The following is a 22,417-nucleotide window of genomic DNA, read 5'->3' as shown; positions in this document are numbered from 1 at the left end:
CGCCGCCCGCAGCCTCGCTCCCTCCCTCCCTCCTTCCTGCCCTGCCCGCCCCTCCCTCCCCGCCCCTTCCCGGCGGCCCGTGCCCGGGGGAGGGAGCGGCCGGGCGGGTTCGGGGGCGCCCTGGCCGCCGTTTCCGGGAGCGGGACCGGCTCGGGGGGGCGCGGGGAGGGTTACGCGAGTGGGTGCCCGGGGGTGGCACAGCGCACGGCGGAGAAACACAAATAGCGCGGGGGGAAACGTCGGGAGCGAAAGGGAAAGCTCCGAAACGCTCCCGGCTGCGGCTTCGTCTTTGTTTCTTTTTTTTTTTTTTTTCCCCTTTCAGTTTCCTTTGCAAATGCCTCTGCCGAGGGGTTGCTCGTTCAGGACTAGCCCCACAGCTGGAGACGTCAGAAAAAAATACATCGCTACTCAAACAGCCATCTAAGGCTGCTGCCGGAGCCCAGAACAACGCACGCATCCACAAACCTCTGCAACTGCCATTTAAGACAGCGTGGACAATAATACGTAAATGCGAGGCTGCTGCTTGCATGCTGGGTTTTTTGGTTAAGCGTGCACAAACACCGCAAAGCAGAATCCCTGCGCTTTACAGCAGCACAATTAAGCAATACTAGGGCATTTACCTTTCATTATAACACCCAGGCAATTGCACGTGCAAAGAAGGTCCCATCCTGCAAATCACACGGCGCAAGTGCAACAGAGAACAGGCATATTGCACTGGCCGCGTTTTCTGCCTACACTGACATTTATCCATGTCCTGCTGCCGTGACAGTGGGTCAGTGTTGGGTCTTACACAGCGATCATGAACTGCAAACACCATTCATGCCTACGAGATGAAATAAGCCCTTTCAAACTCGCAGTGCCGCACTCCTGTCCCACAAAGGACTATTTTCCTCTGGGAAAAAAAGTCTCATTCAAAGTGGCAGACAACTGTCACAGAGTTGGTTGTTGCATCCTGGCCCAGAGCAGAGACAGACGGCATTGAAAATCAGCGTCTGGTATCAGAGAAGATGAAGTGCGGCAGCATTTATTCTTAAGTTATCTAGCAAAAAGAGTGTGGAAAACCTCCGAGCTGTATATGTAAAACTGCGTAAGTGGTCGGTCGCACATCATTTTGTTAGGTACATACAATAAACCAGTAAGTTGCTACCAAAACCTCTTTTATAAAGCCTAAAAAATATTCCTGGATAATTCTATTACAAAATGTGCCATTACTTTTGCGTGCAGTGCTAAACTCTGCTTCTGGGAAACAAACAATTCAGCCTGGGTCCCTGCCAACAACAGAATAGTTCATCACCTCTTATGTTTCTGACAATAATACATAATACAATGGCCTAGAGCATTCATCTTCTAAAATATCAACAACTTTAGTTTTCAGACAAATTTGCAAATAGCCCTGACACTTACTAATGGCGTGCAGGCTGGAAATTGCATCGCATGTCGTGTAAGCGCTGGGAATTGGAGTCTACCACACGTTCTTCATGTCTCACGGGCATCGTTCACATCCAAACACATTCCTGTTACTTACGTGTTTTCCTTGTTTGTGTATTTAACTAAATTAGTAGTTTTGGTTTGACTTTCCTAACGCTCTGATTTCTGCAAATAAAATTTCAGGGCACAACCGGCTGGAGGAGGAAGCCGATTAAAAGGAGTGTCCATTTTCCTGTTGTTTTCACTCTGAACTGAGCTAATACGTCAAAACAGGTTTCTGTTACAAAGCTGTATGAAAATAATTGCATAATGCTTTTCTTTGTCTGAATCCTAGGCTTTGTCTAGACAATAAAATGGCAAGATTTCTGGGCCCAGTTAGTATAGTTTAGCAGCAAATGGTGGTTTAATGTAAGATGTTATGAACTGCCTGCAGTGCTGAGGGTCCTTCCGGGTTGTGCTCTCTCCACCTCAGCCCAACGCAGCACAGAGCTGCAATTTTCCAGCCAAGAGCTTGGCATCTCTGCCAGCATCGAGGCCAATCGTGCATTACAACATCTGCTCCTGAGGCCACCCGATGGCTCAACTAGTGGTGGTTTTGTTCACATTAAGGATCAGTAGCTTCCACGTTTCCTCCCTCACCTTCAGGGCTACCGGGGTTGGTGCAAGTGTGTACAGGGCATAGCAGATCCCGTGAACGGTCTTCAAAAGCCATGATCTGCAGAGCGTTAGACCCAGGGCTTTAGGAGATCTGCAGAAAAGGGAGGTGAACCTGTAGCTAGCCCTGCACCGGGGAGTGTCGGAAAGACCCTAACATTTTCAGAGCTACCAGCAGCATTTCTGCTGCTTTTTTCCAGCCCAAGCCTGGCTGATAAAGCTGCAGTCTAGCTGCACGTTTCCCCACCCAAGGTGGATGCTCATGGTCCTCACGTCCTGCTCTCAGAGCTGTTCCCTGAACAAAGGTCCTTCCTCCCAGAGCCGAGTCCAACGTACAACACAATTAAAGCCTCTACTGCCCATATTCTCTTGTATTATTTTTCCAAAAGACAAAATGCACCTTATTCACCCTTCCAGATCCACATCTTTTGTTTGCATCTCTCACCCTTTGCTCAGGCCTGGGATCAGTGACTCAGCACGGCAACGTTTGGCCTCAAACAATCCTGCCCGTAATAAAAACAACAGTGAAACCAGCCAAACCCAAAACCCCTGCTCTCAGATAGGCCCTTTCGCTGGTATAACTCCAAAATCATTGGAGAGGTGGGTTTTGCCTGTAGTCCCAGGCAAGTGCGACTTTCCTGAGGAATTTGGAGCCTGCCTTTGTAAAAAATCGCTCCAGCTGGTAAGTCAAAAGGCCAATAGCACATGCTACGTCGCTGGCCGGGCTCCAGGACGATAACCTCGACAATGCACAACCAGCAAATGCATAAAAGGTGTGGGTGTGTATAAACAAAAGTAAGTCCCTGCTGACTTGTATGATGAAATGTTGACCAAAGGGTGGCTGCTCTCCGATTATCACCCGAGTAACAGCTCAGGGACTGGGGCAGATGGTTCAGAAGGCGGCAATGGTGCTTCCTAGGAAACGTGGGCACCCTGACCATCTTCAAATTCAAAGTCAGCCAAGAGAGGTTTTGGGTTCACCATTGAAACATCAAAAAGTACAGTCCTTTTTCTAAGCGGTTGCTTATGCTCTGCTTTCTGTAACAAAGACTAATAAAGCACTTTAGCTCCGCTCTCAGCTAAACATATGGAGGTTTTTGCTCATATTCTCCTCGGAATTTGAAGAGATTTGAGCAAGCCGAAGGAAAAAAAATTGGAAGAACACTATTAGTTGTTGAATTCATATTGCAAATCATGAAAAGCCCTCCTGGATGGCATACAGAAAGTGGAAGGTTCCTAAGTTGTTTAATGAGGTGTCAGTGGAAGACTTTCAAGAAGAGCCTGGAACAGCTTTGCGATGCACATGAGAAGAGACGTACAAGTGTATTTTTACAGTTTCTGGGTAAGGCAGTGAGTGGAATTACCTGCAGGTAGGTCCACTGTGAGGAGAACGAGGTATTACATGTAGTACTGCAAGTATTAATTTCTAAAAAACAATACCAGAGTAATACTGTCTCAGAGAAGACCTGCTTTAAAAATTTGCAGTGGTTAGGTGATGGGTTAACTGAAGGCTGCCTCCAGAAATTAATGAGGCAAGGAAAGAGTCCAGGCTGAGCTGGTGGAAAGGATTCTGAGCCAATAAATGCTGCCCTGTTACAGGGGAACCTAGCACAGCTGCAGCTCCAGCAACTACAGGAGCTGGAAAGCCACTGCCATCCCAATGCCACACACACAGGGGGAGTTTTTCCTTTATGTTACTCGTCAGGAGCTTTCTGAATCCTGAAAACAGGTTTTAATATCTGAAAATAGGTTTTAATAGCTGAAAACAGCTTTTTAATACCTGAAACACTTTTAGTTTCCAGCAGGGCAGGCATGAGCCGGTGCCAAGTACTCTTTGAAATCTCAGCCTCAATGTGTTCCTTATGTTTATATCACTTACTGTAAAGCTGAGAGCGAGCAAGAGTGCTGTACTCTGAGCAGAGACGGGAGTCAGGGGTTTCCCTTTCCTACAAGGACCAGATACTCCTTCTTGCATGCATGAGGCCAATAATTTTCTGCAGCACACGCTGGGAAAGGGGATGCAGTGGTCCGAAGGGGGAATGCCCCTCATTCAGCCCCTCAGCATCACAGAGCGTGGAGGTTGGGAACTGAGGCTCCTCTGGATGTTTCTATGCTAGAGAGCAGCTGGAGAAGGATTTCTGGAGCTCTGGATGAGACCCTGGGTGCCAGCTTGCCACTGAAGCCTTATTAGAAGTCCCAGTTCAGGTCTGGTCTTCACAAACGCCTCTCTCCTGGCATTTTTCGCCGGCAACCCTTCAAGCCCCAACAGGACATGTTGCTGTAATTTAAATAAATTAAATCATACCAAATCTACTAAATATGGCTGGTCAAGTCATATTATATAGGGCAGTCACCGTTAAGTAAAATGTATTAAAAATACAGATAAGCCTCCGAATAGTTGCAGAGAGCAAGACCACCTTGCTAAAATTGCGTTTAATATATTTTGTTTCTTTCTTGCTATGAGAGCTCGCATGAAGCCAGGGAGGGTCCTGGAAATGCAAGAATTGCAGGACTGGTAAACCCGGCAAAGTAGCTACCCCTGCATTTAAGCCTGTAAACCCTGATACAGCAGCATGTCCATTTCAGAGGTTATTTCACAAATGGCGGGGGGGGGGGGGAGTTTCAAGTACCACTTTGCCACATTTCATTTGATGTCAAATTGGTTGTTTAGTTTTTGCCTGCAGGAGACTCCACCTCCTTTCAAGTCCCCTTAAACCCTGTAGAGAATTTATCCCAGTACGGCTCCTGCCTCGCACTTAATAGTTACACAGGCAAAGAAAACCACATGTCCTCAGTCCCACTGCAGGGGATTCAGATACCTGGTGCCTTGGAAGACTGCTGCCCTGAAAAAGAAGGATTTCCACTTGGATTGAAGTGTTTTCTGGCTTGATACTTCCAGTTATATTTTCTTGGCCCTAAAAATAATCTAAAGGAAGACATTACCTGTCACTGACCTGGAAAAAAAACCTTCTTTCCCCCCCCTTTTTTCTTTCTTCCTTTTTTCTTTCTTTTTAGAGAAAAAAGAAACTCAAGGGGGAGAGGAATTCTTTAGTTTTTGCTCTTCAAGCATAGGTTAAAATGCCAGGCAAGGAGGAGGCCCTCCATCTCCTCCTGGAACTGTATTGCATCACTTGGAAAACAGGACGAGAGGACATGAGACATCTCATCCCGACGTCTTTTTAACGGCACTTAGTCATATGCATGGGGATTCATAACACCAGCATCTACTGCAAGAAAATAAGCAGATGCCAGAAGATTTTATTTTACACTTAGACGAAGAAAAAAGCATGAGCACATTTTCCATTTTAAATGCTAGCAACATTTCACAGGCTGACTCCCTCAAGGACAGCAGCAACTGGACAGCAGTAACCCAGTTTACCCAGCCGGGATGGCAAATTGCTTTGTGGGCTATCACCTATTCCTTCATCGTTATCACATCCATCGTTGGCAACGTCACCATCATCTGGATTATTCTTGCGCACAAGAGAATGAGGAGTGCTACCAATTACTTTATCGTTAATTTGGCTTTTTCGGACTTGCTGATGTCTGCTTTCAATACCATCTTCAATTTTATTTATGCCAGTCACAACGTCTGGTATTTTGGCGAGGAATTCTGCAGGTTTCAGAACTGGTTCCCCATCACCGCAATGTTTGTGAGCATTTACTCCATGACAGCCGTAGCTGCAGAGAGGTAAGAGGGCGAATGGAGATGATAAGGTCCGAAAAATTCACTGTAAGTTATAAAAAATTATTGCAATACTTTGTGCAATCCCCCCCTACTGTGTCAGGTGCCTTATCAGCAAAGTGGGAGGAGTGCCAGGCAAATAGACTATGGGGTTAGATGCTAGTTGTGGCACGAAAGGAAGGCTTTTCTGTCTTATTCCTGGTCTGAGTCACACCTGAATGTGTAATGAGTGGAAGTGGCTGGTATTTTATTGTTCTCCTGTTACTGATCATAAATTGTTTCCCAGTCATCCTGCAAACTTGTTTTTTTTAAACCACGAGAAGGACCTCTCATTTGGACAGAGCTGGAGCGATACGAATATCCTGCAGGATGCTGAAAGTAGCAGCAGCCACAATCCCTCTTGCAAGTCCAGCAAACCACCAGAAATAATGGGAATTGGATCAGAAATGGCAGAGTCTGCTCCAATTGTTCACAAGAATGACTTATTCCAAGAGGGAGGAAAGTAATTACAGTGATTTTGTTTGACTTCTGTAGTAATTTGGTATTTTCATAATACTCTTACATCTGCCAAGTCTCTTTTACTTGAGCTTAAATTTGTGGAGTCTGAATGTGTTTACAGCTCATTGTTAACTAGCATGACGCTGTTTTTCTTCTTACTAGAAAGCGGCCAAAAGTCCATGGGAATTTCCTCTCTTAACGGCAATGGCATGTAAAAGAAGTAGAGGAGGTTAAGCTCCCTTCTAGGCTCTCTGCCCTCCTTCCCTCCATCCTTCCTGTCTGTTGACTTTGCAGTTTCCTTCAGATTTCCTCTATTCCTTATCAAGCATGCATATCCACGAAGGGCCCTTCCAGCTCCCTCGGGAGCGGAGCCAGCATCCCTCTGGAGCCATCCAAAGAGCATTGCTCCCTGAGTCATCGGGGTCGCTTTCGTAACTCCCTCCCCTGCTTGCAGCTCCGTTCACCCCGGCACACCCAGCCTCAGGAAGCAATCGATAGACAAACCAGACAAACAAACTCGCAGGAGAAAGAAGGCTTTGCCCCGTGTGCGTGTAATGCCCACTGAAACCCACACCGGAGCTGGGGATATGGCTTGGATTGACACGCAGCTGCCACAGTACGGGGCAGCGGCCCCTGCGGTCACTGGAAGGATCGCTAACAAGCGCAGAGATGAGTGATGTGTTTATCAGCCTGCAGTTGTCCAGATGAAAGCAAATCCCTATTTAGAAGCAATGGCAGCTCACTTTTAAACTCGAATACTCTTTTGCTGTTCCTGGCTTTAAATCAAGGGTTGTTGGTAACTGCTATTTTATACATGTGTTCTGCCAAAGAATATTGTTTAAAAAAAAAAAAAAAAATCCATTTCAGCCTGTCCTCATGTCTCCCTACTCTCGTTCCTTGGGGACTTTTGGTGAAAGTACCTATACAGCCAAAATCTCTTTAGTCACATGGCACAGATCAGGAAGAAAACTTGGCATCTTGCTGCAAACCATATTTAGCTATTCTTTGCTTAGCCTTAAAATAGATCCTGACACTGTCTCCTGGAAACTTGCGGCTTCCATTTATTGTTATGAGAACTTGCGTCCACGGGCTCCGTTGTTTAACTTCGATAAAACAATGTCTTTTTAAGTAGTTTATTGTAAGGAAGGAGGCTAAGAAGTTACAGCTCCATAAGTCATCTTTGTCTGCTGTGGAAAAGGCCCTGGCAGTATCGCTCCCCATTGGGTTTAGGACCACTCTGCTTCCCCATTTCAAGCTGCTCTGTGTACTGGAGCAGCTTTTTCCACTGCACACTTTCCACAGCACTCCAGGCAGAAATGTAGTATATCAGATCAAGTTTCACACTCCAGTTAGCAAAGCCTCCTAGGCCCTCTTCGGAAAGTGTGCAAGTGTCCAAAATTCAGCTTGTTTTGTCTGCGTGGGATGAGGACCAGAGGAAGGGTGCTGGGAGCGTGGTCCCAGCATCCTGGGATGTCGCAGGGAGCACAAGCAGCAGTGGGGCAAAGGCAACCCTGCCACACAGCAAGAGCAGCCAGGAGATCTCAGCAGATTCAGTACATCTCCCAACTTGCAGGAGCTTGCCTAAAAGTGCAGCTCGCCTCGGGGGTGCACCCCTGGCTGAGTGGGAAAGCCTCCACCCAGCAGCCCTGTAATACCTTCGGTATCTGCAACACGGGCTGCTGCATCAGGCTGCTTCGGCAGTGCAGTGGGTGGCATCATTTATACCCAGGACTTGCCGTTCACCAAGAGCCACAGATCGTGGATTTAGGCACTTCTGTGGGCAAATATTCTGGAGAATATTTGCCACTTGATTCCTCCCTGACCAGATTTGAGCATTGTATAATACTGCCTACAACAAGCTAAAGAAAAGCAAGACGACATGAAAATTTCATGGCTAAATAAGGCTCTGCTGCCATGCAGCTCTAGCTTACTTACTGTGCTGTCTGTCCATGCAGCCACCCTCTGTCCTGCAGCAGCAGCCGGGCAGAGCTCCCTCCCAACAGCCTGGCCAAGAGACAGCGCAGAGTTTGTCAGGTTTTCGCTATGAAAACCAGGAGGCAATTGGCATTTTCCACTCTATTTTGCCTTTGTAACAACCATGACAAAGAGTACAGAAAGCATGACAAGAAATGCATAATTGATTATGTACTCATTACGATACCATGCATTTTTACACAGGGAACTTAAAACCAGAGAGCGCCCCGGGCTTGCAAGTAATCTAATAGTCAGATGTGCCATGAGGGCTCTGAGCAGGTGCGGGATGAAAGGGTCAGTTTTCCCCTTCCACCGCAAGCACAAGTGCTCGAGCATTTTACAGGCAGAGGTGGATGGCACACGAGTTTTCCACGGCTAAAAATCAGTGGGGAAAAATTCAGGGTAAAGACCCCAATCTGCTGTTGTGATAATACAGGGTGTCAGAGGAGATTGACATAATTAGGGGGAAACAGAGTTTGAGGGGTTTTTTTGCTAGAGGAAGGAGAAAAGGGCACGATATTAAACAGTGCATAACTCCAAACTAACACAAACAGTTCACAGCATGAAATTTCAGACCAAACACATAAAGCATTTGAAAAATTAATTTAAAAAATTAATTTAAAAAAAAGATTAAAAAAAGCAAAATTCAAAGTATGGGGAATACTTGCGACGACCATATGCAGAAGGCATTCTTCCTCACACTAGAACCTGGAACCTATCAAAATGTCTCTATGACTAAAGTCCAGTATACCGTCCTGGTGAGTTTTTACACTTGCTATATTTGTCGTATAGTTTACCAATGCAACTGTAAAAGCATTACCTATTTTTCTTGCAGGTACATGGCAATAATTCATCCCTTCAAGTCCAGGCTCTCTGCTGGAAGCACCAGAGTCATCATAGGGATAATCTGGCTGGTGGCATTTGGGCTTGCCTTCCCGCAGTGCTTCTACGCTGAGATCATGATGGACAACGGAACAACAAAATGCATCGTCGTCTGGCCCGATGACGTCGGATCCAAGCACCAGCTCACGTAAGAGAAACAAGAAAACTCCCAATTCGTGCAAAAGCTAACTTGGAAATCCATTTCATCTCCAAACTGTTGGCTACAGGCAGTACTGGGAGAGAGGGCAAGGGGAAACCACCCAGCAGGGGAATATGGGTCTGGGGCAGCCCATCTAAGCTCAGTTTAAGCCAGCTGTGGAAAAAGCTACCAGGTGATCATGGCTCAGGGTAAAGAAGGGTGATGCATCATCCTCCCCTGCTTTGAAAAGGGGTTATAAGATCTAGAAACCCTAGATACAGGGCTCAGTGGATTTAAGAGAAACCAGCGCAAGAAGTCTCTAAACAAGCAATAAATCCTGGTTCCAAAGATTTTGGATTTTCTCCCTCCATCAGGCAGGAAGAAACTGGGTATCTTTAATGCCGAGAAGCCACAGAATTAGTTAAAAATTATGCTGCTCTTTGCCGGGGGGGGGAAGAGCAGTATGTTTCAAACATCCTAAGGTTTTATAGGCCGACTTACCTGGGCACACGTCTGCGCTCCCAAAAGCTCCTAACCCTCATAGCAATTTCCTCCTGCTTTAAAGCAAGATTGTTCAGACAGATGAAACAAGCCATACCCCGCATTTAGGGGATCTGCTGTGATTAATCATTATTTAAAGCACATGATACACAGAGCAGTTTGAGAAATTTATCAAGCAAAACATATTTATACAAAGTAGTAATGGAAGAACTGCAGAAAAGGAACAAATTGATTAACAAAATGGAAACAATTTTTCAAACCAAAACCAAGTGCTAAACTCCCCGCATCCATTCTTCGCTGTGAACACTTTTGCCCAGCTACGTGCACCAGGGACATTCTTCCCTTCTCGGTCTTCATCTCTGGCAGACAGCTGGATGCCTCCTGCAGTTAGTTATTACCAAACCAACCGGTTTTCACGCTAATATGTGCCAAGTTCCAGGAGCTTCATGTAAGTTTGACTGAGCTGCAGCATATTCAGCCACTGGCGGCCAGTTGTCCCCAGTCTCCAGAGTCACAGACGAGCAAGAGTAAAATCGGGCTCACATCATGTTGGGTGATGTTCCTCCCAGGGCTCCTTGGCTGGTACCCCACGGCACATGCTGGGGAACACAGTATGCCAGCCTCCTGTCAACTGAGAAGGAGGGATAGTAGATAATCACTTATATATAAGTCACTGATGACTATTTCATTCAAATGAAAAGCTTGAGGTTTATTTCTCCCACATCCACTGTTTGGGAAGGATTGAAACAAGAGTTTCCCAGCATGCCAATGAAGTCTCTGCAGGCTGGAAAGGTTGGTCCTGAAAGTAGCAAATAACGGGGGCAGGTTTTTTCTGGGATCCTCAGCTGAAGAGCAGCAGCTCCCAAACACAATAAATCACTTCATTCGCCAGCTCACTCTCCCTGAACAGCCTCAGATTTGCAGGTTTCAGTAGCTCTCCTAGAAAGGAAGTTGGAAGCAGTGCTCCCCAGAAATCATCTTGAGTGATGGATCTATCGGGACAAACGCCTGCAATACAGACCAGGGAGAAAAAGCCACGTGCAGCCATTCATGTGCTAGTCCAAATACCGAGGAAAAGAAATACTAAGAAACCCAAAGAAAAAACAAAGAAATGGAGGACCAGGTTCCTCTGCTGACTGTGGGTCCTCCAAATCCTTCTTAGTCGACTAAAACCAGCTTTCAAGATTTCTAGACTTCAGAACAAAGGAAAATCCTTTTCTGCAGGAAACATGTTCATAATTATGATAGAAACAAGTCCAAAAGAACCCCAAACAATGCAGTATTGTGACTGCCAGCGCCTGAGAAATCTTGGATATGAAGGGACTAAAGTTGTAGAAGTTTAACCAAAATAAAGAACCTTAACCACAGAGGATTTTTTTCTGGTGATAGGTTAACTTTGCAGCAAAGTAGCAAAAGTACAAGACTAAAAGTTTCTTTTTGCCACGTGCTCAAGCTTAGGCTCCCATCCCCTCCTCCTCCAAGCATGGGAACTCTAAAAGGGCTTTGCATTTCCGCTGCACTCCACACACTGTATTAGACCTTCAAAAGAGGTACCGCTCTGAGGAGACTTGGGAAGGGTGGAAAACAGGCAGTGATAAACTTGCCACATTTCACAAATATAATATTTTTCTACACGCAGCCACCATTCCAATATTTGCAACCACCCCAAGGAGCAAACACCACTGAGCGCCCCAACACCAATTTCAACAGCATTCTGCAAAGCAGTTGACCCCGCTCGCTAATGCGGCGAGTAACTCCAGAGCGTTGTCATACTGAGAAGACCATTTGCACCCAGCCTTTTGTGGTCATTGCCAGCAGCGTGTGCCAGAGCCCTCCTGCCTAATCCTAGTTTTTACACTGTTTATGTTAATTTGACAGCTGCTCTTACTGAGCGAGCAGGTCGTTCCCTCCCCATAAATGGTGGTTGCTTAAAATAATCAAACCCCAGCATGAGGGAACCAGCAGAAGCTTGCAGGGAAACATGGAAAGCTAGGAAGGGCCAAGCTAAAATACAGCCGAAGGAGATGCCAGCTCTTTCAGCCAGAGCAGTAACCGAGTAGCCTGTTGGTGATATATAATTGTGTGTGCACTGACAAATAAAAACAGCCAGTGACACAAATACAGCAATGACTGCCACTCACTTTCTGCATGCTCTAAGCAGGCAATATTCCTTCCTCGCGACCTGCAGTCTTCCCTGCCAAGTTTGTGCACCCTGTTAGCAGCCAGCTACAATTTGAACTCCCTGATCCAGGTTTTTTTTCATTGTTGCTGAATTAAGCTGTTGACACTATTGCATTCATCAAGTTACTCTGCAGTTTTTGAAATATTCCTTTCCCATATCTGTGATTTAAAGGTTCATATTTTTACAGCCACAAGTCTTACGACATCTCTCTTCCCTGACTGCAGTGGGATAGCCAAGTTCAGGGCAGGTGGCCATGGACTGTTACCCTCTGATAAAAGATAAATGATATTACTCCATCTTGAAAGAACAGCGAATCTAGTCCAAGGACTAATCATCACAACACAAGAGAGATGAGCTTTTGCTGTTTACAGAAGTCCCTGTAATGATGTTTGTAGGCAAAATTTCTGCTTCTTTATGCTTTGGGGTTGAAGTTAATGGGAGCCAGACATACATGTCCAAAAGACAATTTCTGAAAGAGCCCTTCAGGAGACATACTGACTATGAAAACATGCTTGTTTTTCTTTTTCAGGTATCACATTGCAGTGATCGTGTTGATTTATTTACTGCCTTTAATGGTGATGTTTGTTGCATACAGCATTATAGGAATTACTCTGTGGAGCAGTGCGGTTCCAGGCAACCACCTTAACAGAGTCCGCTACGAACACCAAGTTAATGCCAAAAAAAAGGTCAGAAGTGAAACTTAAAAATAATTACCCTCAGCGCACCAGCCCTGCTGGCTCCAATGCCAAAACAGAGCTTGCATTTGATACAAAATCTTGTGGGATTGGGCATGAAAGGTTGACAAAATATTTTGGGCCGGGAGTAAAGGGCATCACTCAGCAAGTAAGAAAAAAATTGTGATCTACATGCACCAGCCAGCCTCCAAGGAAGAAAGGCTCACATCGGTAGGCAGTGGGCCAGTTCCCAGCAGTCCTTAGAGAGTAAAGCCCGGTGTCCAGTGAATCTGCATGTCACGAGATAAATCAGGCCCAGGAATAACACCCTGGTTTTGTTTTTCTAGTTTGTGAAGGCCATGGTGGTAGTTGTGATCATTTTTGCTGTCTGCTGGCTGCCCTATCACATATACTTCATCCTGGGGAGCTTCAAGGAAGACATCTACCAGCAGAAGTACATTCAGCAGGTTTATCTTGCAATCTTTCTCCTTGCCATGAGTTCGACGATGTACAACCCCATCATATACTGCTGTCTTAACCAAAGGTGAGTAGCGTGCATGCGTGTGCACAGAGAAAACTAAAATCTCAGTCTGAAAAAGCATAAATCTCTGGAGGTGAGAACAACTGTGATTTTCAACTGCAGTCCATATTCCGGCTAGACAAGTTAATTTATACTCTCCTAATAACGTGAGATTAGCCACACTGTGCGAGTGAGATTTTAACTCAACCCTTAAGATTTTCTGCCTCCGAATAAACCGCAGGCAGCAGGTGTATGATCAGCACAGCCACATCTGCACCAGTTTCCACACACAGACTACCTTATTTCCAAGGAAGGAGGGAGGACTCTAATCCCTGCAACGCATGTGCTGACCTAATGCCGGGCTGGCTTAACCACCGCTCCTGTGCCACCACCCCCCAGTGCATCCCTGAGCCCCCCCCACAGGCACAGGGCTCATCCCCATGGGGAGTAGGAGCAGCCCTCGGGCGACCTGCCAAGGCTCCCGTCCGGGCACACCCGCCACGAGTGAGCAGCTGGGAGAGCACAACTTCGTCGTGCCAAGAGATGTCTCTCTTGCTCTGCGCTGAGAACAGGCTTGCTCTCGGGACGCTGGTGCGGCAGGTCGCTGGGCTTGGGGAGCTGCTCTGGCTGCCCTGTGGTTCTCCATGCCAATTCCTGCCTGCACGTCCCGCTGCCAGACCTCTCCCTAACCCACATCTCTCTCCACTCCGGCTGTACGCGCAGTGAGCTTTAAGGGTAAGAAATAGTTATCGGCACACCTCCTCCAGCACCTCCAGTGCAGTTTCACTGGGACCCCACCAGCGAACTACCTAACTCCAGAGTGATGCTAGGAGGCTCACTCCTTCAGAGCTTTCCAACAGCATCCTGCCCGTAAGCTCACAAAAGAAGGCAGTTTTGCAGCCCATTCAGCCAATCTGCATTTAAAGTAAAACACCCAAACACATCCTCCTCCTCTCTCAGAAAGCAGACAGCTTCCTCATTTAACTATTCATGGTTTTTAAAAAAGTTTCCAGGGGCTAAACACATGTATTTTCCTCCGATGCTCTGCTTCTCACGAATGCTGTTATCAGCATGGTCAGCACCATCTACTAAGCACATCAAACATCCTGCTGTTTGACTGATCTTACATATTTACTTAAAATATAAGGAAATCTGATCATAAATTCCTATTGCTCTTCACTCCATGGTTTTATACATTTAGCTCTTCACTTTGCTCCTTTGATTTAAATAGAAACTTTTTATTTCCATGGTCATTCAGAGGTAGAACCAAGTCATGCATTTGTTCTTTTTCTGTGCAGTCAAAAAGATCATTTCACCATTTAATTTCTTTTCTTACATTTACAGGTTTCGTTCTGGCTTCAAATTAGCCTTTCGGTGGTGTCCATGCATAAAAGCAACTGAGAAAGACAAACTTAAACTTACATCCCCATCCCTTTCCAAGACAACCCACAGGAAGTCAAGAACAACAAGTTTAAACACAGAAACCCAACTGAATGAGAAGACAACATTTACCCTCACCCAGCTAACACTTTGATTTTCTCCTCCTGGTTCTGGCTCTATCCTAATACACCTTTTCAAGGCAGCAGATCTGTAGAAGCCTGAGACAGGTCTTTTTTTCTGGAGCAACTGTTTCCTATGGGACTTTTTCAGATGCCATCAGCATTGAAAGCAGTCTGCTGGTAAAACTTCTATCCGTGTAGGTCCAAATATCACCCAGCTATGGATGCAAGTTCAGCCCTCCTTTACACCAACAGCTGCAATACAGAACAGCGAGATTTTGCCCATGAGGTCAAAAAAGCAGTGAAGCAGACCTGAGGCAGTGCCAATCAGTAGAACATCAATTATTTTCTTCCAGATAGCAATCTCATGCTTTCTGTTCCACCAAGACACTTAAATCTGGATAAGAGGTGATGGAGCAGAAAGGCTGGGGCATATCTGGCCCAGTTTGGACGGACCCTCAGGGCTGCGTGGGCAGCTAAGTCCCATGTCTCAGCAGCCCCAAGGCAGACAAGACTGTGGAGCAAAGCTTACGACAAAGCCAAATACTAACACATCCAGACTGAAAAGCCTGCCCTGAGAATTTTCTGAATTCTGGGATTTTCATGCCTGCAATTTCACCAGCACCATCTCTCGTCAGTTAAAAGCAAGAAACAGTTCCTTAAGATGTCGTCATTGCATGGGTTTCTATAACCTTGTACCAAAATACGATGTCATTTTCCTATTAAACTGTGCCCAAGTGATTCCTCCAACTTCACATAGTTAATTGTGGTGCCTAATTTGGAGAGCGACGCTCTCTGAAGAGCCAGTAGCCAGGTGTGGGATGCTCACTGGCTTGGTCAGGGCTCATAGATCCAATCTGAATCCACCTCCTTTACCTCCTCTTAGTCCTAACCGCAGTCTGACCCATTGCTGTCTTTTCCCAGACAGTCCCTTCATTTTCCCTTTCCAGACTTACCCCATTTTTATCATCACTGTTCTTCTCTTCTCAGATATGAAAATAAAGGCTGAAATATGTCATCTTCAAAGCCTGAGGCATTATGTGCAGGCATGCAAAACAGAAGCTGAAATATGAACATTATATATAAAGTAATACAGCATTTAATACTGGTGTGGTAAGTAGCACCTCACAATCACCTTCACCTTTCATGACAGGTTTGTATATAATAACACAGAGCCATACCTTAGCATACAAAAAGCTCCTACAATGTCGACAAGATCCAGTTATTTGAAATACTCCTCTTTGCTCTGTGAAAGCAAAACTACAAAGTGTTGCCAGGCTTCACTTCTGCAGTAAATTCAGAGAAAAGATTCATGGCTTGAACTGAAGGGGTACGATTTTCCCAAGTCTGTTTCAATACAGGAACCAGCAGATGTATCTTCCTTCTCCACTTAATGTTCTTCACCTCCCTGGCTGCTGTGGGGAACAATTATGTTATGCAGAGGCCTGACAAACTTGTCTCACTAATGGGACAACAGAGCACAGGGCTGTATGCCCTTCCTAAAAAGTTCATTATTTTAAATCATTCCAGCAGGTAGTTTCTAGTCTAGATGTTATCTGTCCAGCCCCCTTAACTGGCCAGCCTGCTCTTCCCAAGACTGCACCGCTGGGGTGCATGCAGAGCAGAGGGAGAGCAGCAAGAGGCATTTACGGCCAGCCACCACCAAGTCTTTCTTCTGAAGGGTTTCAAAACAATTCAGGAGGGACGCTCTGCAAGGCACATATCTCTGGGATCACACTAGAGGTTGCAAAGACTCTTGCTCCAAGGAACTGAAGGACACCCACACACAGAGTTCACTATTTCGTATATGTAAGCTGTACCTCTCCCATGCCCAGCCAGTGTGATTGTAAGGCCTTTAAACCCTGCAGCTTTCTAAAGAGGATCTTTTTAGACCAAACAGGCCTATCTTGAGCATCCCATCTTCCCCTCCATCTTCCATCACACCTTAACAGCTGGCCAGAGCCTATTCCAGACACCCAAGTGTCACACACATGCTGGAACTGTGTCCCCTGTGCAGTCCCTGACAGGCACCTACATTTTCTGACAGCTCATGGCATCCCTCTCTCTTGTTCGGGTGCAGAAAGCAGAGGATGATTTCTTCAGGTTGCAAGCGAAACTCCGTGCCCTGAAGGACTCACACTGCAGATCCTGAGATGTTTCTCTGCTAGAAACAGCAACAGTTAAGAAAGCAGAGACGCTCTGAGCCCTCATTAGATACTGGAAGAAAAGGCATGCCAAGGCGGACCTACATTATTTCCTGTGATATATGAGGTAACAGGAACACCATGCTCCATAGTAAATACACACAATTCTTCATATAAACATAGACATGATTAAATACCACGCAGCAGTAAAACACTTCCAGGTCAGCAGAAAAATCCCTCCCCTGCACAGTTACTTGTGCTCTAAGCAGCAATGGAGACCCTTGCAGTCAGTAAAGAAAAATATTTGAATAATCTCATTTTTATGGCAAAGAAACAAACAAAAAGCACAGAACGGGGTTCAGAAGTTCAGAGAAACTTTATTTTGCCTTCTGCTATTTTCTTAAGAAAACAAAACAAAACAAAGTCTGCTTGTTTTAAAACCCATTCAAAAGGCTTCTAAGAGAACCCCCAGAGGAGTAAGGAGAGGATGACATTACAACAGTGGTATGCAAATGGTCTTTTCCCCAGGAAATATAAGATTTTTCTGTTCATATTGCAGTAATTACAGCTTAACAATTAAGAGGACTATGATTTTATTCACCAAGCCTAAAAGCTTTAAGTAAGACATCTCAGTCATTGCTTGGATAACATTGGAGACATTTCTTCGGACAGTTATAGCTTGTGATTCACTTGGAACAGTTTCCTAGGGGCAAGAAGTAGTCTGGAAATGGAAATCCCACCAGGTCTCCCTTTGGAAAAGAACTACTGTGTCTTATTGAGTACATCACCTATGGTCCACAGTAGGAAAAACGGCACTGTTAGAAACAAACTCACTCGCTATTTGTTATGAGCTGGATCCAATAAACAAAACGACCTATGCCAGCATCTCCAAAATTCACAGTCGCCCTGAGACCAAGTTTAACTTCCACTTCTCATTCATCCTCTATCCTGCACTGAGCCTAGCCCTCAGATGCTGAAGAGCTCCGAACCCAGGTCCCCAGGCACGGCTCACACCACCCCTACAGCACTGCCAACGGCAGGCATAAGATTTGCAAATCTTCAAGCAATTAAAACGCAATGTGTCCCGTGCCCAAAAACTTTCTCACCTTCTTCTGTCTCCTATTTGGGGTCATAGCTGCACATCAAGGGTGTCAGAGACTATTGAAGCTGTAACGTAAGATGGGTTATTGGAGAAGCACAACTTCAGTGTATGCAAAAGGCGCTTTCATACACAACTCCAACACAGGATGTGCAAACCAGCGGTGTATGAGCACCTGACACTGATTCTGCAAACGTTAACCCTACGCACACGGGAGGTCATGGACACTGACGTGCATCAGACTTCTGTGGGGACACAGCAACTGCAACATATCCATCACTGTGTATCTGGCAAAGCCTAATATAATCACATTGGCTTTGATGCAGTGGGCTGAGGTTTTATTGCACTGCAGATCCCCCTGCATGAGACAGGGCACGAGATGCACCTGGATAAATTACATGCGCCCTAGGATTTGGGTGTTGTCAGCTCTGTGCCTCTGCTGAACTACATTAGGAAACATGAGGCATGGAGACCTGGGTGAAAACCACCCTGTTTGAATCTGACCCCGAATGCCCGGGAATAAAAACACACACACAAAACGCAGGCACCACTGGGATTAGGTTGCAGCTCTCCCTACACAATAGCTCCTCCCAAAGCACTAAGCCACCAGCCAACAGCACCTCTTCCAGAAAGAACCACTAAACACCAGTTAACGCACATCAAAAAAGTTTAATATTTTCACAAGTATCACGTAACACTAGTATCAGAGCTACTAGTGTGCAAAGTAAAAAGACTCTCTACCTTTGCAAAACCAGTTAGGCATGCAATTTTTCAGGTAGACACACACTTAAAGCTGCAATGACTGTTTGTGACTCACATGTTACTTTACAACATTCACTCACAGTGCACCATAATGCATATTGAAATGTTATCGATAGGTAGGGCAATCCAAATCTTAGGGGAGTGGAACGAGGACAAAAAGGAGTAGCCTGCAAATTTCCATCTACTTTCTGCAGGAAAAGGCAGCAGGGAAAACCATGCAGACATCTCAAATTCATTTTTGGTAGAAGAGCAGGAATTAAGGACTACTGTGTGGTCTCCCTCTTTGCAGAAAAAGTGGCGTGACTTGCAAATGTTCTTCAATGTTTGCCTTCCTAACTGCTTCTCAATTTAAGTAATGCAACTGGTATGCAAATATAATAATGGCATCGACTCGACAGAGGACAGGATACACCAAGTGTATACGATCTTTGTTGTTGCTTTAGTCCTTGGAATAAGCTGGGTCCGATTTTGGCTTTGTGGTTTGTTTAGTTTATGCACGCGGGTCCTCAAAGGCAAGATCAAAATCAAACCCTCATATTCCTTTCTGATCACTAACTCTAGCTGAGTGTTTGTGTTTTGAGTGGCTGCTTAACAGTATTAAAGATTAAAGCTTTGTGTGGAAGCAAATACCCATTTAAGGCGAGAGACGGAGGTATACACATCCAAGTGACACTGTCTAGCTGCAGATTCGGCAGAAGGGCAGCTGCAGTGCCCTGATCTAGACTAACAAGAAGAGATAGAAAATATTTTTAATAAGTACTCTTAAACAGAAGAATACAGCACAGCCTGCCTAGGGACCATAAATCTACTGATTTCCTGGGTCTGGAGATTTGGATTACCCCAATCACCAACCACTTTGTCTTACTCTTTAGGGATTTCTTGCCGAAACATGACAGATTTCACCCAGTAACACAACACTATTCACAGAAGCAATGGGAAATACCAGTGGAACCAGATCTGTGGGACAAGGGTGTTTACTTTTACCATGACAAAACAGGCATCAAGGAAGCAAGTCGCATTGTCAGGTCCCACTATAGAGTTACGTGCGTGCACAGTGCTGACACACCATAATGTTTTCACAATCGCTTTATACGAAACAACAGCAGGTAGATATGCAGGAGGGAACTGTTGCTTCCCCTTCGCTAAAAGCATCAACACCCAGGTCTGGTGGTCAGTGTGCTGGCGGTGTGCTTAACAGGGATGCTGCAAAGAACACATTTGGTATGATGCAACGGTAGCTCTCAACGCACATCACCTGGGGGCAATTTCGTCTCAGACAATAACTGATTTTTGACAGTTGCAGAAATTATAGACTGATTTTTCCATGACCTACAGATGGGGAAGGTACCAACAAGGTGAATAAGAAACATGCAGATTGGGGTCCAGAAACAGGAGATATTATTAACAGCACACATTCTATCTTGTATCCTATTTTTTTATGTCATTAGTTGTATTTTTTTTTCCCCGATAAAGCAGTGAGTTCTGGGTTTTTACCAGTTCTGACTATGGAGTCGCTGCTTTATGAGAAAGTGCTCACAAGACAGAATTGGGGCTGGGATTGTGGAGTTCAGTTCTGCTCGGCATCGCGAAGTCTGCATCCCACCGCTGTGATGAGCGCTGCCCCTTTCCCGCTGCCATCCTCTGACAGCAGGAAGGTCACGTCGCAGTTAGGTGCCAGGTCTTTGACTGTTTGGTGCATGATCCTCGAAAAGCTGCGAAAGGAAACGATGGCAGTGGGTGAGGGAGGTCCCACAGCATCTGCAGAGTGTAGCACTGCCACAGGCCTTTGCAGTGCTCCCCTTTTCACTGGGGAAAGAACTAAAATGCTGGAAACTAGGGTGGATTTGAAGACTGGGAGCAGTGGGAGTTAAAGGAAAAAAGCACTTGCATCCCACCCCTGCCTCTTTGTCTGCATGGGGTTAACCTGGATTGCTAGTACCACAGCAAAGGGGAGAGAAGAGACCACACATACAGTCATCTCCTTCCCACCCATCTCTCTCCATGCGCACCAGAGATGGGCACTAGTCCTCTCCTCCTCCTGCCACCAGCTCTTTTAGACTCCTGCCCTCGCCTGCCATTGCTTCGCAGCAGCCCATCTCCTCTACACACTGAACAGAAACATCCTCCAAAGAGGCACCAGGCATTTCAGCAATGCTCTGTCATTGCCTTTGCATAGCCAAGAGATCCTTCCCTTGCTGTGCAGCTTCCAACCTGTTTGGCAAGCTGCGTCCCCTTCAGTTTATCACCACCCCAAGAATCCTTCACAAGTCCTTCTTGATCCTCCCGTTGCCCTTTGGAAAGCCCTGACCACCCCTGATTAAGACTTTTTTTCCCTGGCTCTTATCCTAGCAAATAAGAGAGACCGGTTTGGTGCATCAAGAGAAAGGATGTACAAGCAACGCGCTACAGATCGCAAGCAAACAAATGCTGAGAAGGTGAATACTCACTGTGGATGTAGTTTGTACAGAGTCCCATCCACACCAACCGTTATCTCCAGGTGCTCTAATCCTCTGTTCTCCCTAATTTTATCTACAACTGCAGCCATTCCAGCGCCACACAACTGAGCTGCTCGCCTCGACACCGCTCCGCACACGGTCTTGACAATGATACTGTCATCGCAGGTGCTGTTGAGCCCCAGCTGCTGGAGGATGGCTCGCACCTGCAGCAAGGCTAACCTGTCACTGCAGAAGCAGAAGAGCACAGTGTTAAATTAAAGGTTTCCCTCAGTCAAGACACTGCCACAAACCCCACTGCATTGATGGCTGCATCCATGCACCCACACTAGGCAGCAGTTTTTCCTGCCAGCACAAGAGACCTCGGGGAATGCAAATTCATTCCGCCCAGCACCATACTGCAGTGCAGGAGAGGGGCGCAGGCAGCAAGGGAGGCTCCGAGTCCAGCTCTGCATTGCCTCCCCTTCTCTTTTCTTGCCAAAGGGCATTTCAGGAAAATATTTTTAATGACCAGCTTGGGGTTTTCCCAGCAATAAAGATTCAACAGGCTTTGAGATTACTTAAAATACAGAGTCCGAGCAATAAAGACGCAAAAATATCCAATAAAGAAGTGCTTATTCAGCTAGCGTTCATTCAGTTCAACAATTATAGCTAGACACACACAAGAGGCACAGGAAAATGTCTTGATTTCCAAGCAAGCAAATAAATTGATACAGTAAGGAAATCCTTGGCAGCCCTTCCTATGATTTAGCAGTAAGCACTGCTAGAAATTCAGATGATGTTGTAAAGAGTCCTTCCACACATGCACAGGCTCTTACTGAAACCAAAATTATCTCTGGAGAACCAAGCAATGCTCTCCAGCTGTCCCTCCCCTCTAGCAGTGTCACCAGATGAGCGTTACCACACTATTTCACCCTAAACAGGCCCCATGCAGTGCTCTTACCTCTCAATCTGAGAAAGGAACTTGGTTTCAAAGATGTGTCTGGTCTTCAGCGTCTCTGAAATCTGGCCTCTGAACAGGAACCCCCTTTTGGTGAAGTCGATCAAAATATTGCGGACTATTTCCCCCAGGTACATCCCACTGATCATTTTCTCGTACCTGCAATGAAAAACAGCGGCACAGCTCAGAGGGATGCTGCTCACATTTGCAAAGGCAGCATTGCAGCTGCATTATCAGTCAGGTGTCCTGCCCGCGTACATGGGGGACATGAAATACGCAACACGATTTACACAGAATGGCCATTTACTAGAAAAATTGGGCAAGAAAAAGCATGAAGACTCAGTGGGAAGCCTTGTGAGCCCATCTACAAACACTTCATCTTC

The 22,417-nt window shown here is 45.9% G+C and overlaps 2 protein-coding genes across 2 annotated transcripts in view; one reads left to right on the top strand and one right to left on the bottom strand.

Moving 5' to 3' along the window:
• The first annotated feature begins 5,277 nt into the window (after window positions 1–5,277).
• TACR2 (tachykinin receptor 2) lies at window positions 5,278–14,975 on the top strand. The gene is made up of 5 exons (XM_076339407.1): window positions 5,278–5,773; window positions 9,075–9,269; window positions 12,473–12,629; window positions 12,965–13,161; window positions 14,482–14,975. The coding sequence occupies exons 1-5, from the start codon at window positions 5,328–5,330 to the stop codon at window positions 14,669–14,671; spliced, it is 1,185 nt and encodes a 394-aa protein (XP_076195522.1). The 5' UTR covers window positions 5,278–5,327; the 3' UTR covers window positions 14,672–14,975.
• A 2,162-nt stretch (window positions 14,976–17,137) lies between these two features.
• HK1 (hexokinase 1) overlaps window positions 17,138–22,417 on the bottom strand; it is a 42,538-nt gene continuing 37,258 nt past the window's right edge. The window contains exons 16-18 of the mRNA XM_076339401.1: window positions 22,038–22,193; window positions 21,089–21,322; window positions 17,138–20,353 (exon numbers count right to left, since the gene is read on the bottom strand). Of these exons, the coding sequence (XP_076195516.1) occupies window positions 20,209–20,353; window positions 21,089–21,322; window positions 22,038–22,193 (535 nt within the window). The 3' untranslated portion in view covers window positions 17,138–20,208. The remainder of the gene's footprint in view (window positions 20,354–21,088; window positions 21,323–22,037; window positions 22,194–22,417) is intronic.

This window comes from Aptenodytes patagonicus, chromosome 5, assembly GCF_965638725.1.
Source record: "Aptenodytes patagonicus chromosome 5, bAptPat1.pri.cur, whole genome shotgun sequence".
NCBI lineage: Eukaryota > Metazoa > Chordata > Aves > Sphenisciformes > Spheniscidae > Aptenodytes > Aptenodytes patagonicus.
This window is presented reverse-complemented; position numbering and strand designations above follow the sequence as displayed.

Bases quoted from the DNA above. Each gene is read 5' to 3' on its own strand.
- TACR2 (XM_076339407.1), top strand. From the start codon at position 5,328: ATGCCAGAAGATTTTATTTTACACTTAGACGAAGAAAAAAGCATGAGC. The intron at 9,270-12,472 runs GTAAGAGAAACA...TTTCTTTTTCAG, and splicing joins GGATCCAAGCACCAGCTCAC to GTATCACATTGCAGTGATCG. The intron at 13,162-14,481 runs GTGAGTAGCGTG...TTACATTTACAG, and splicing joins TACTGCTGTCTTAACCAAAG to GTTTCGTTCTGGCTTCAAAT.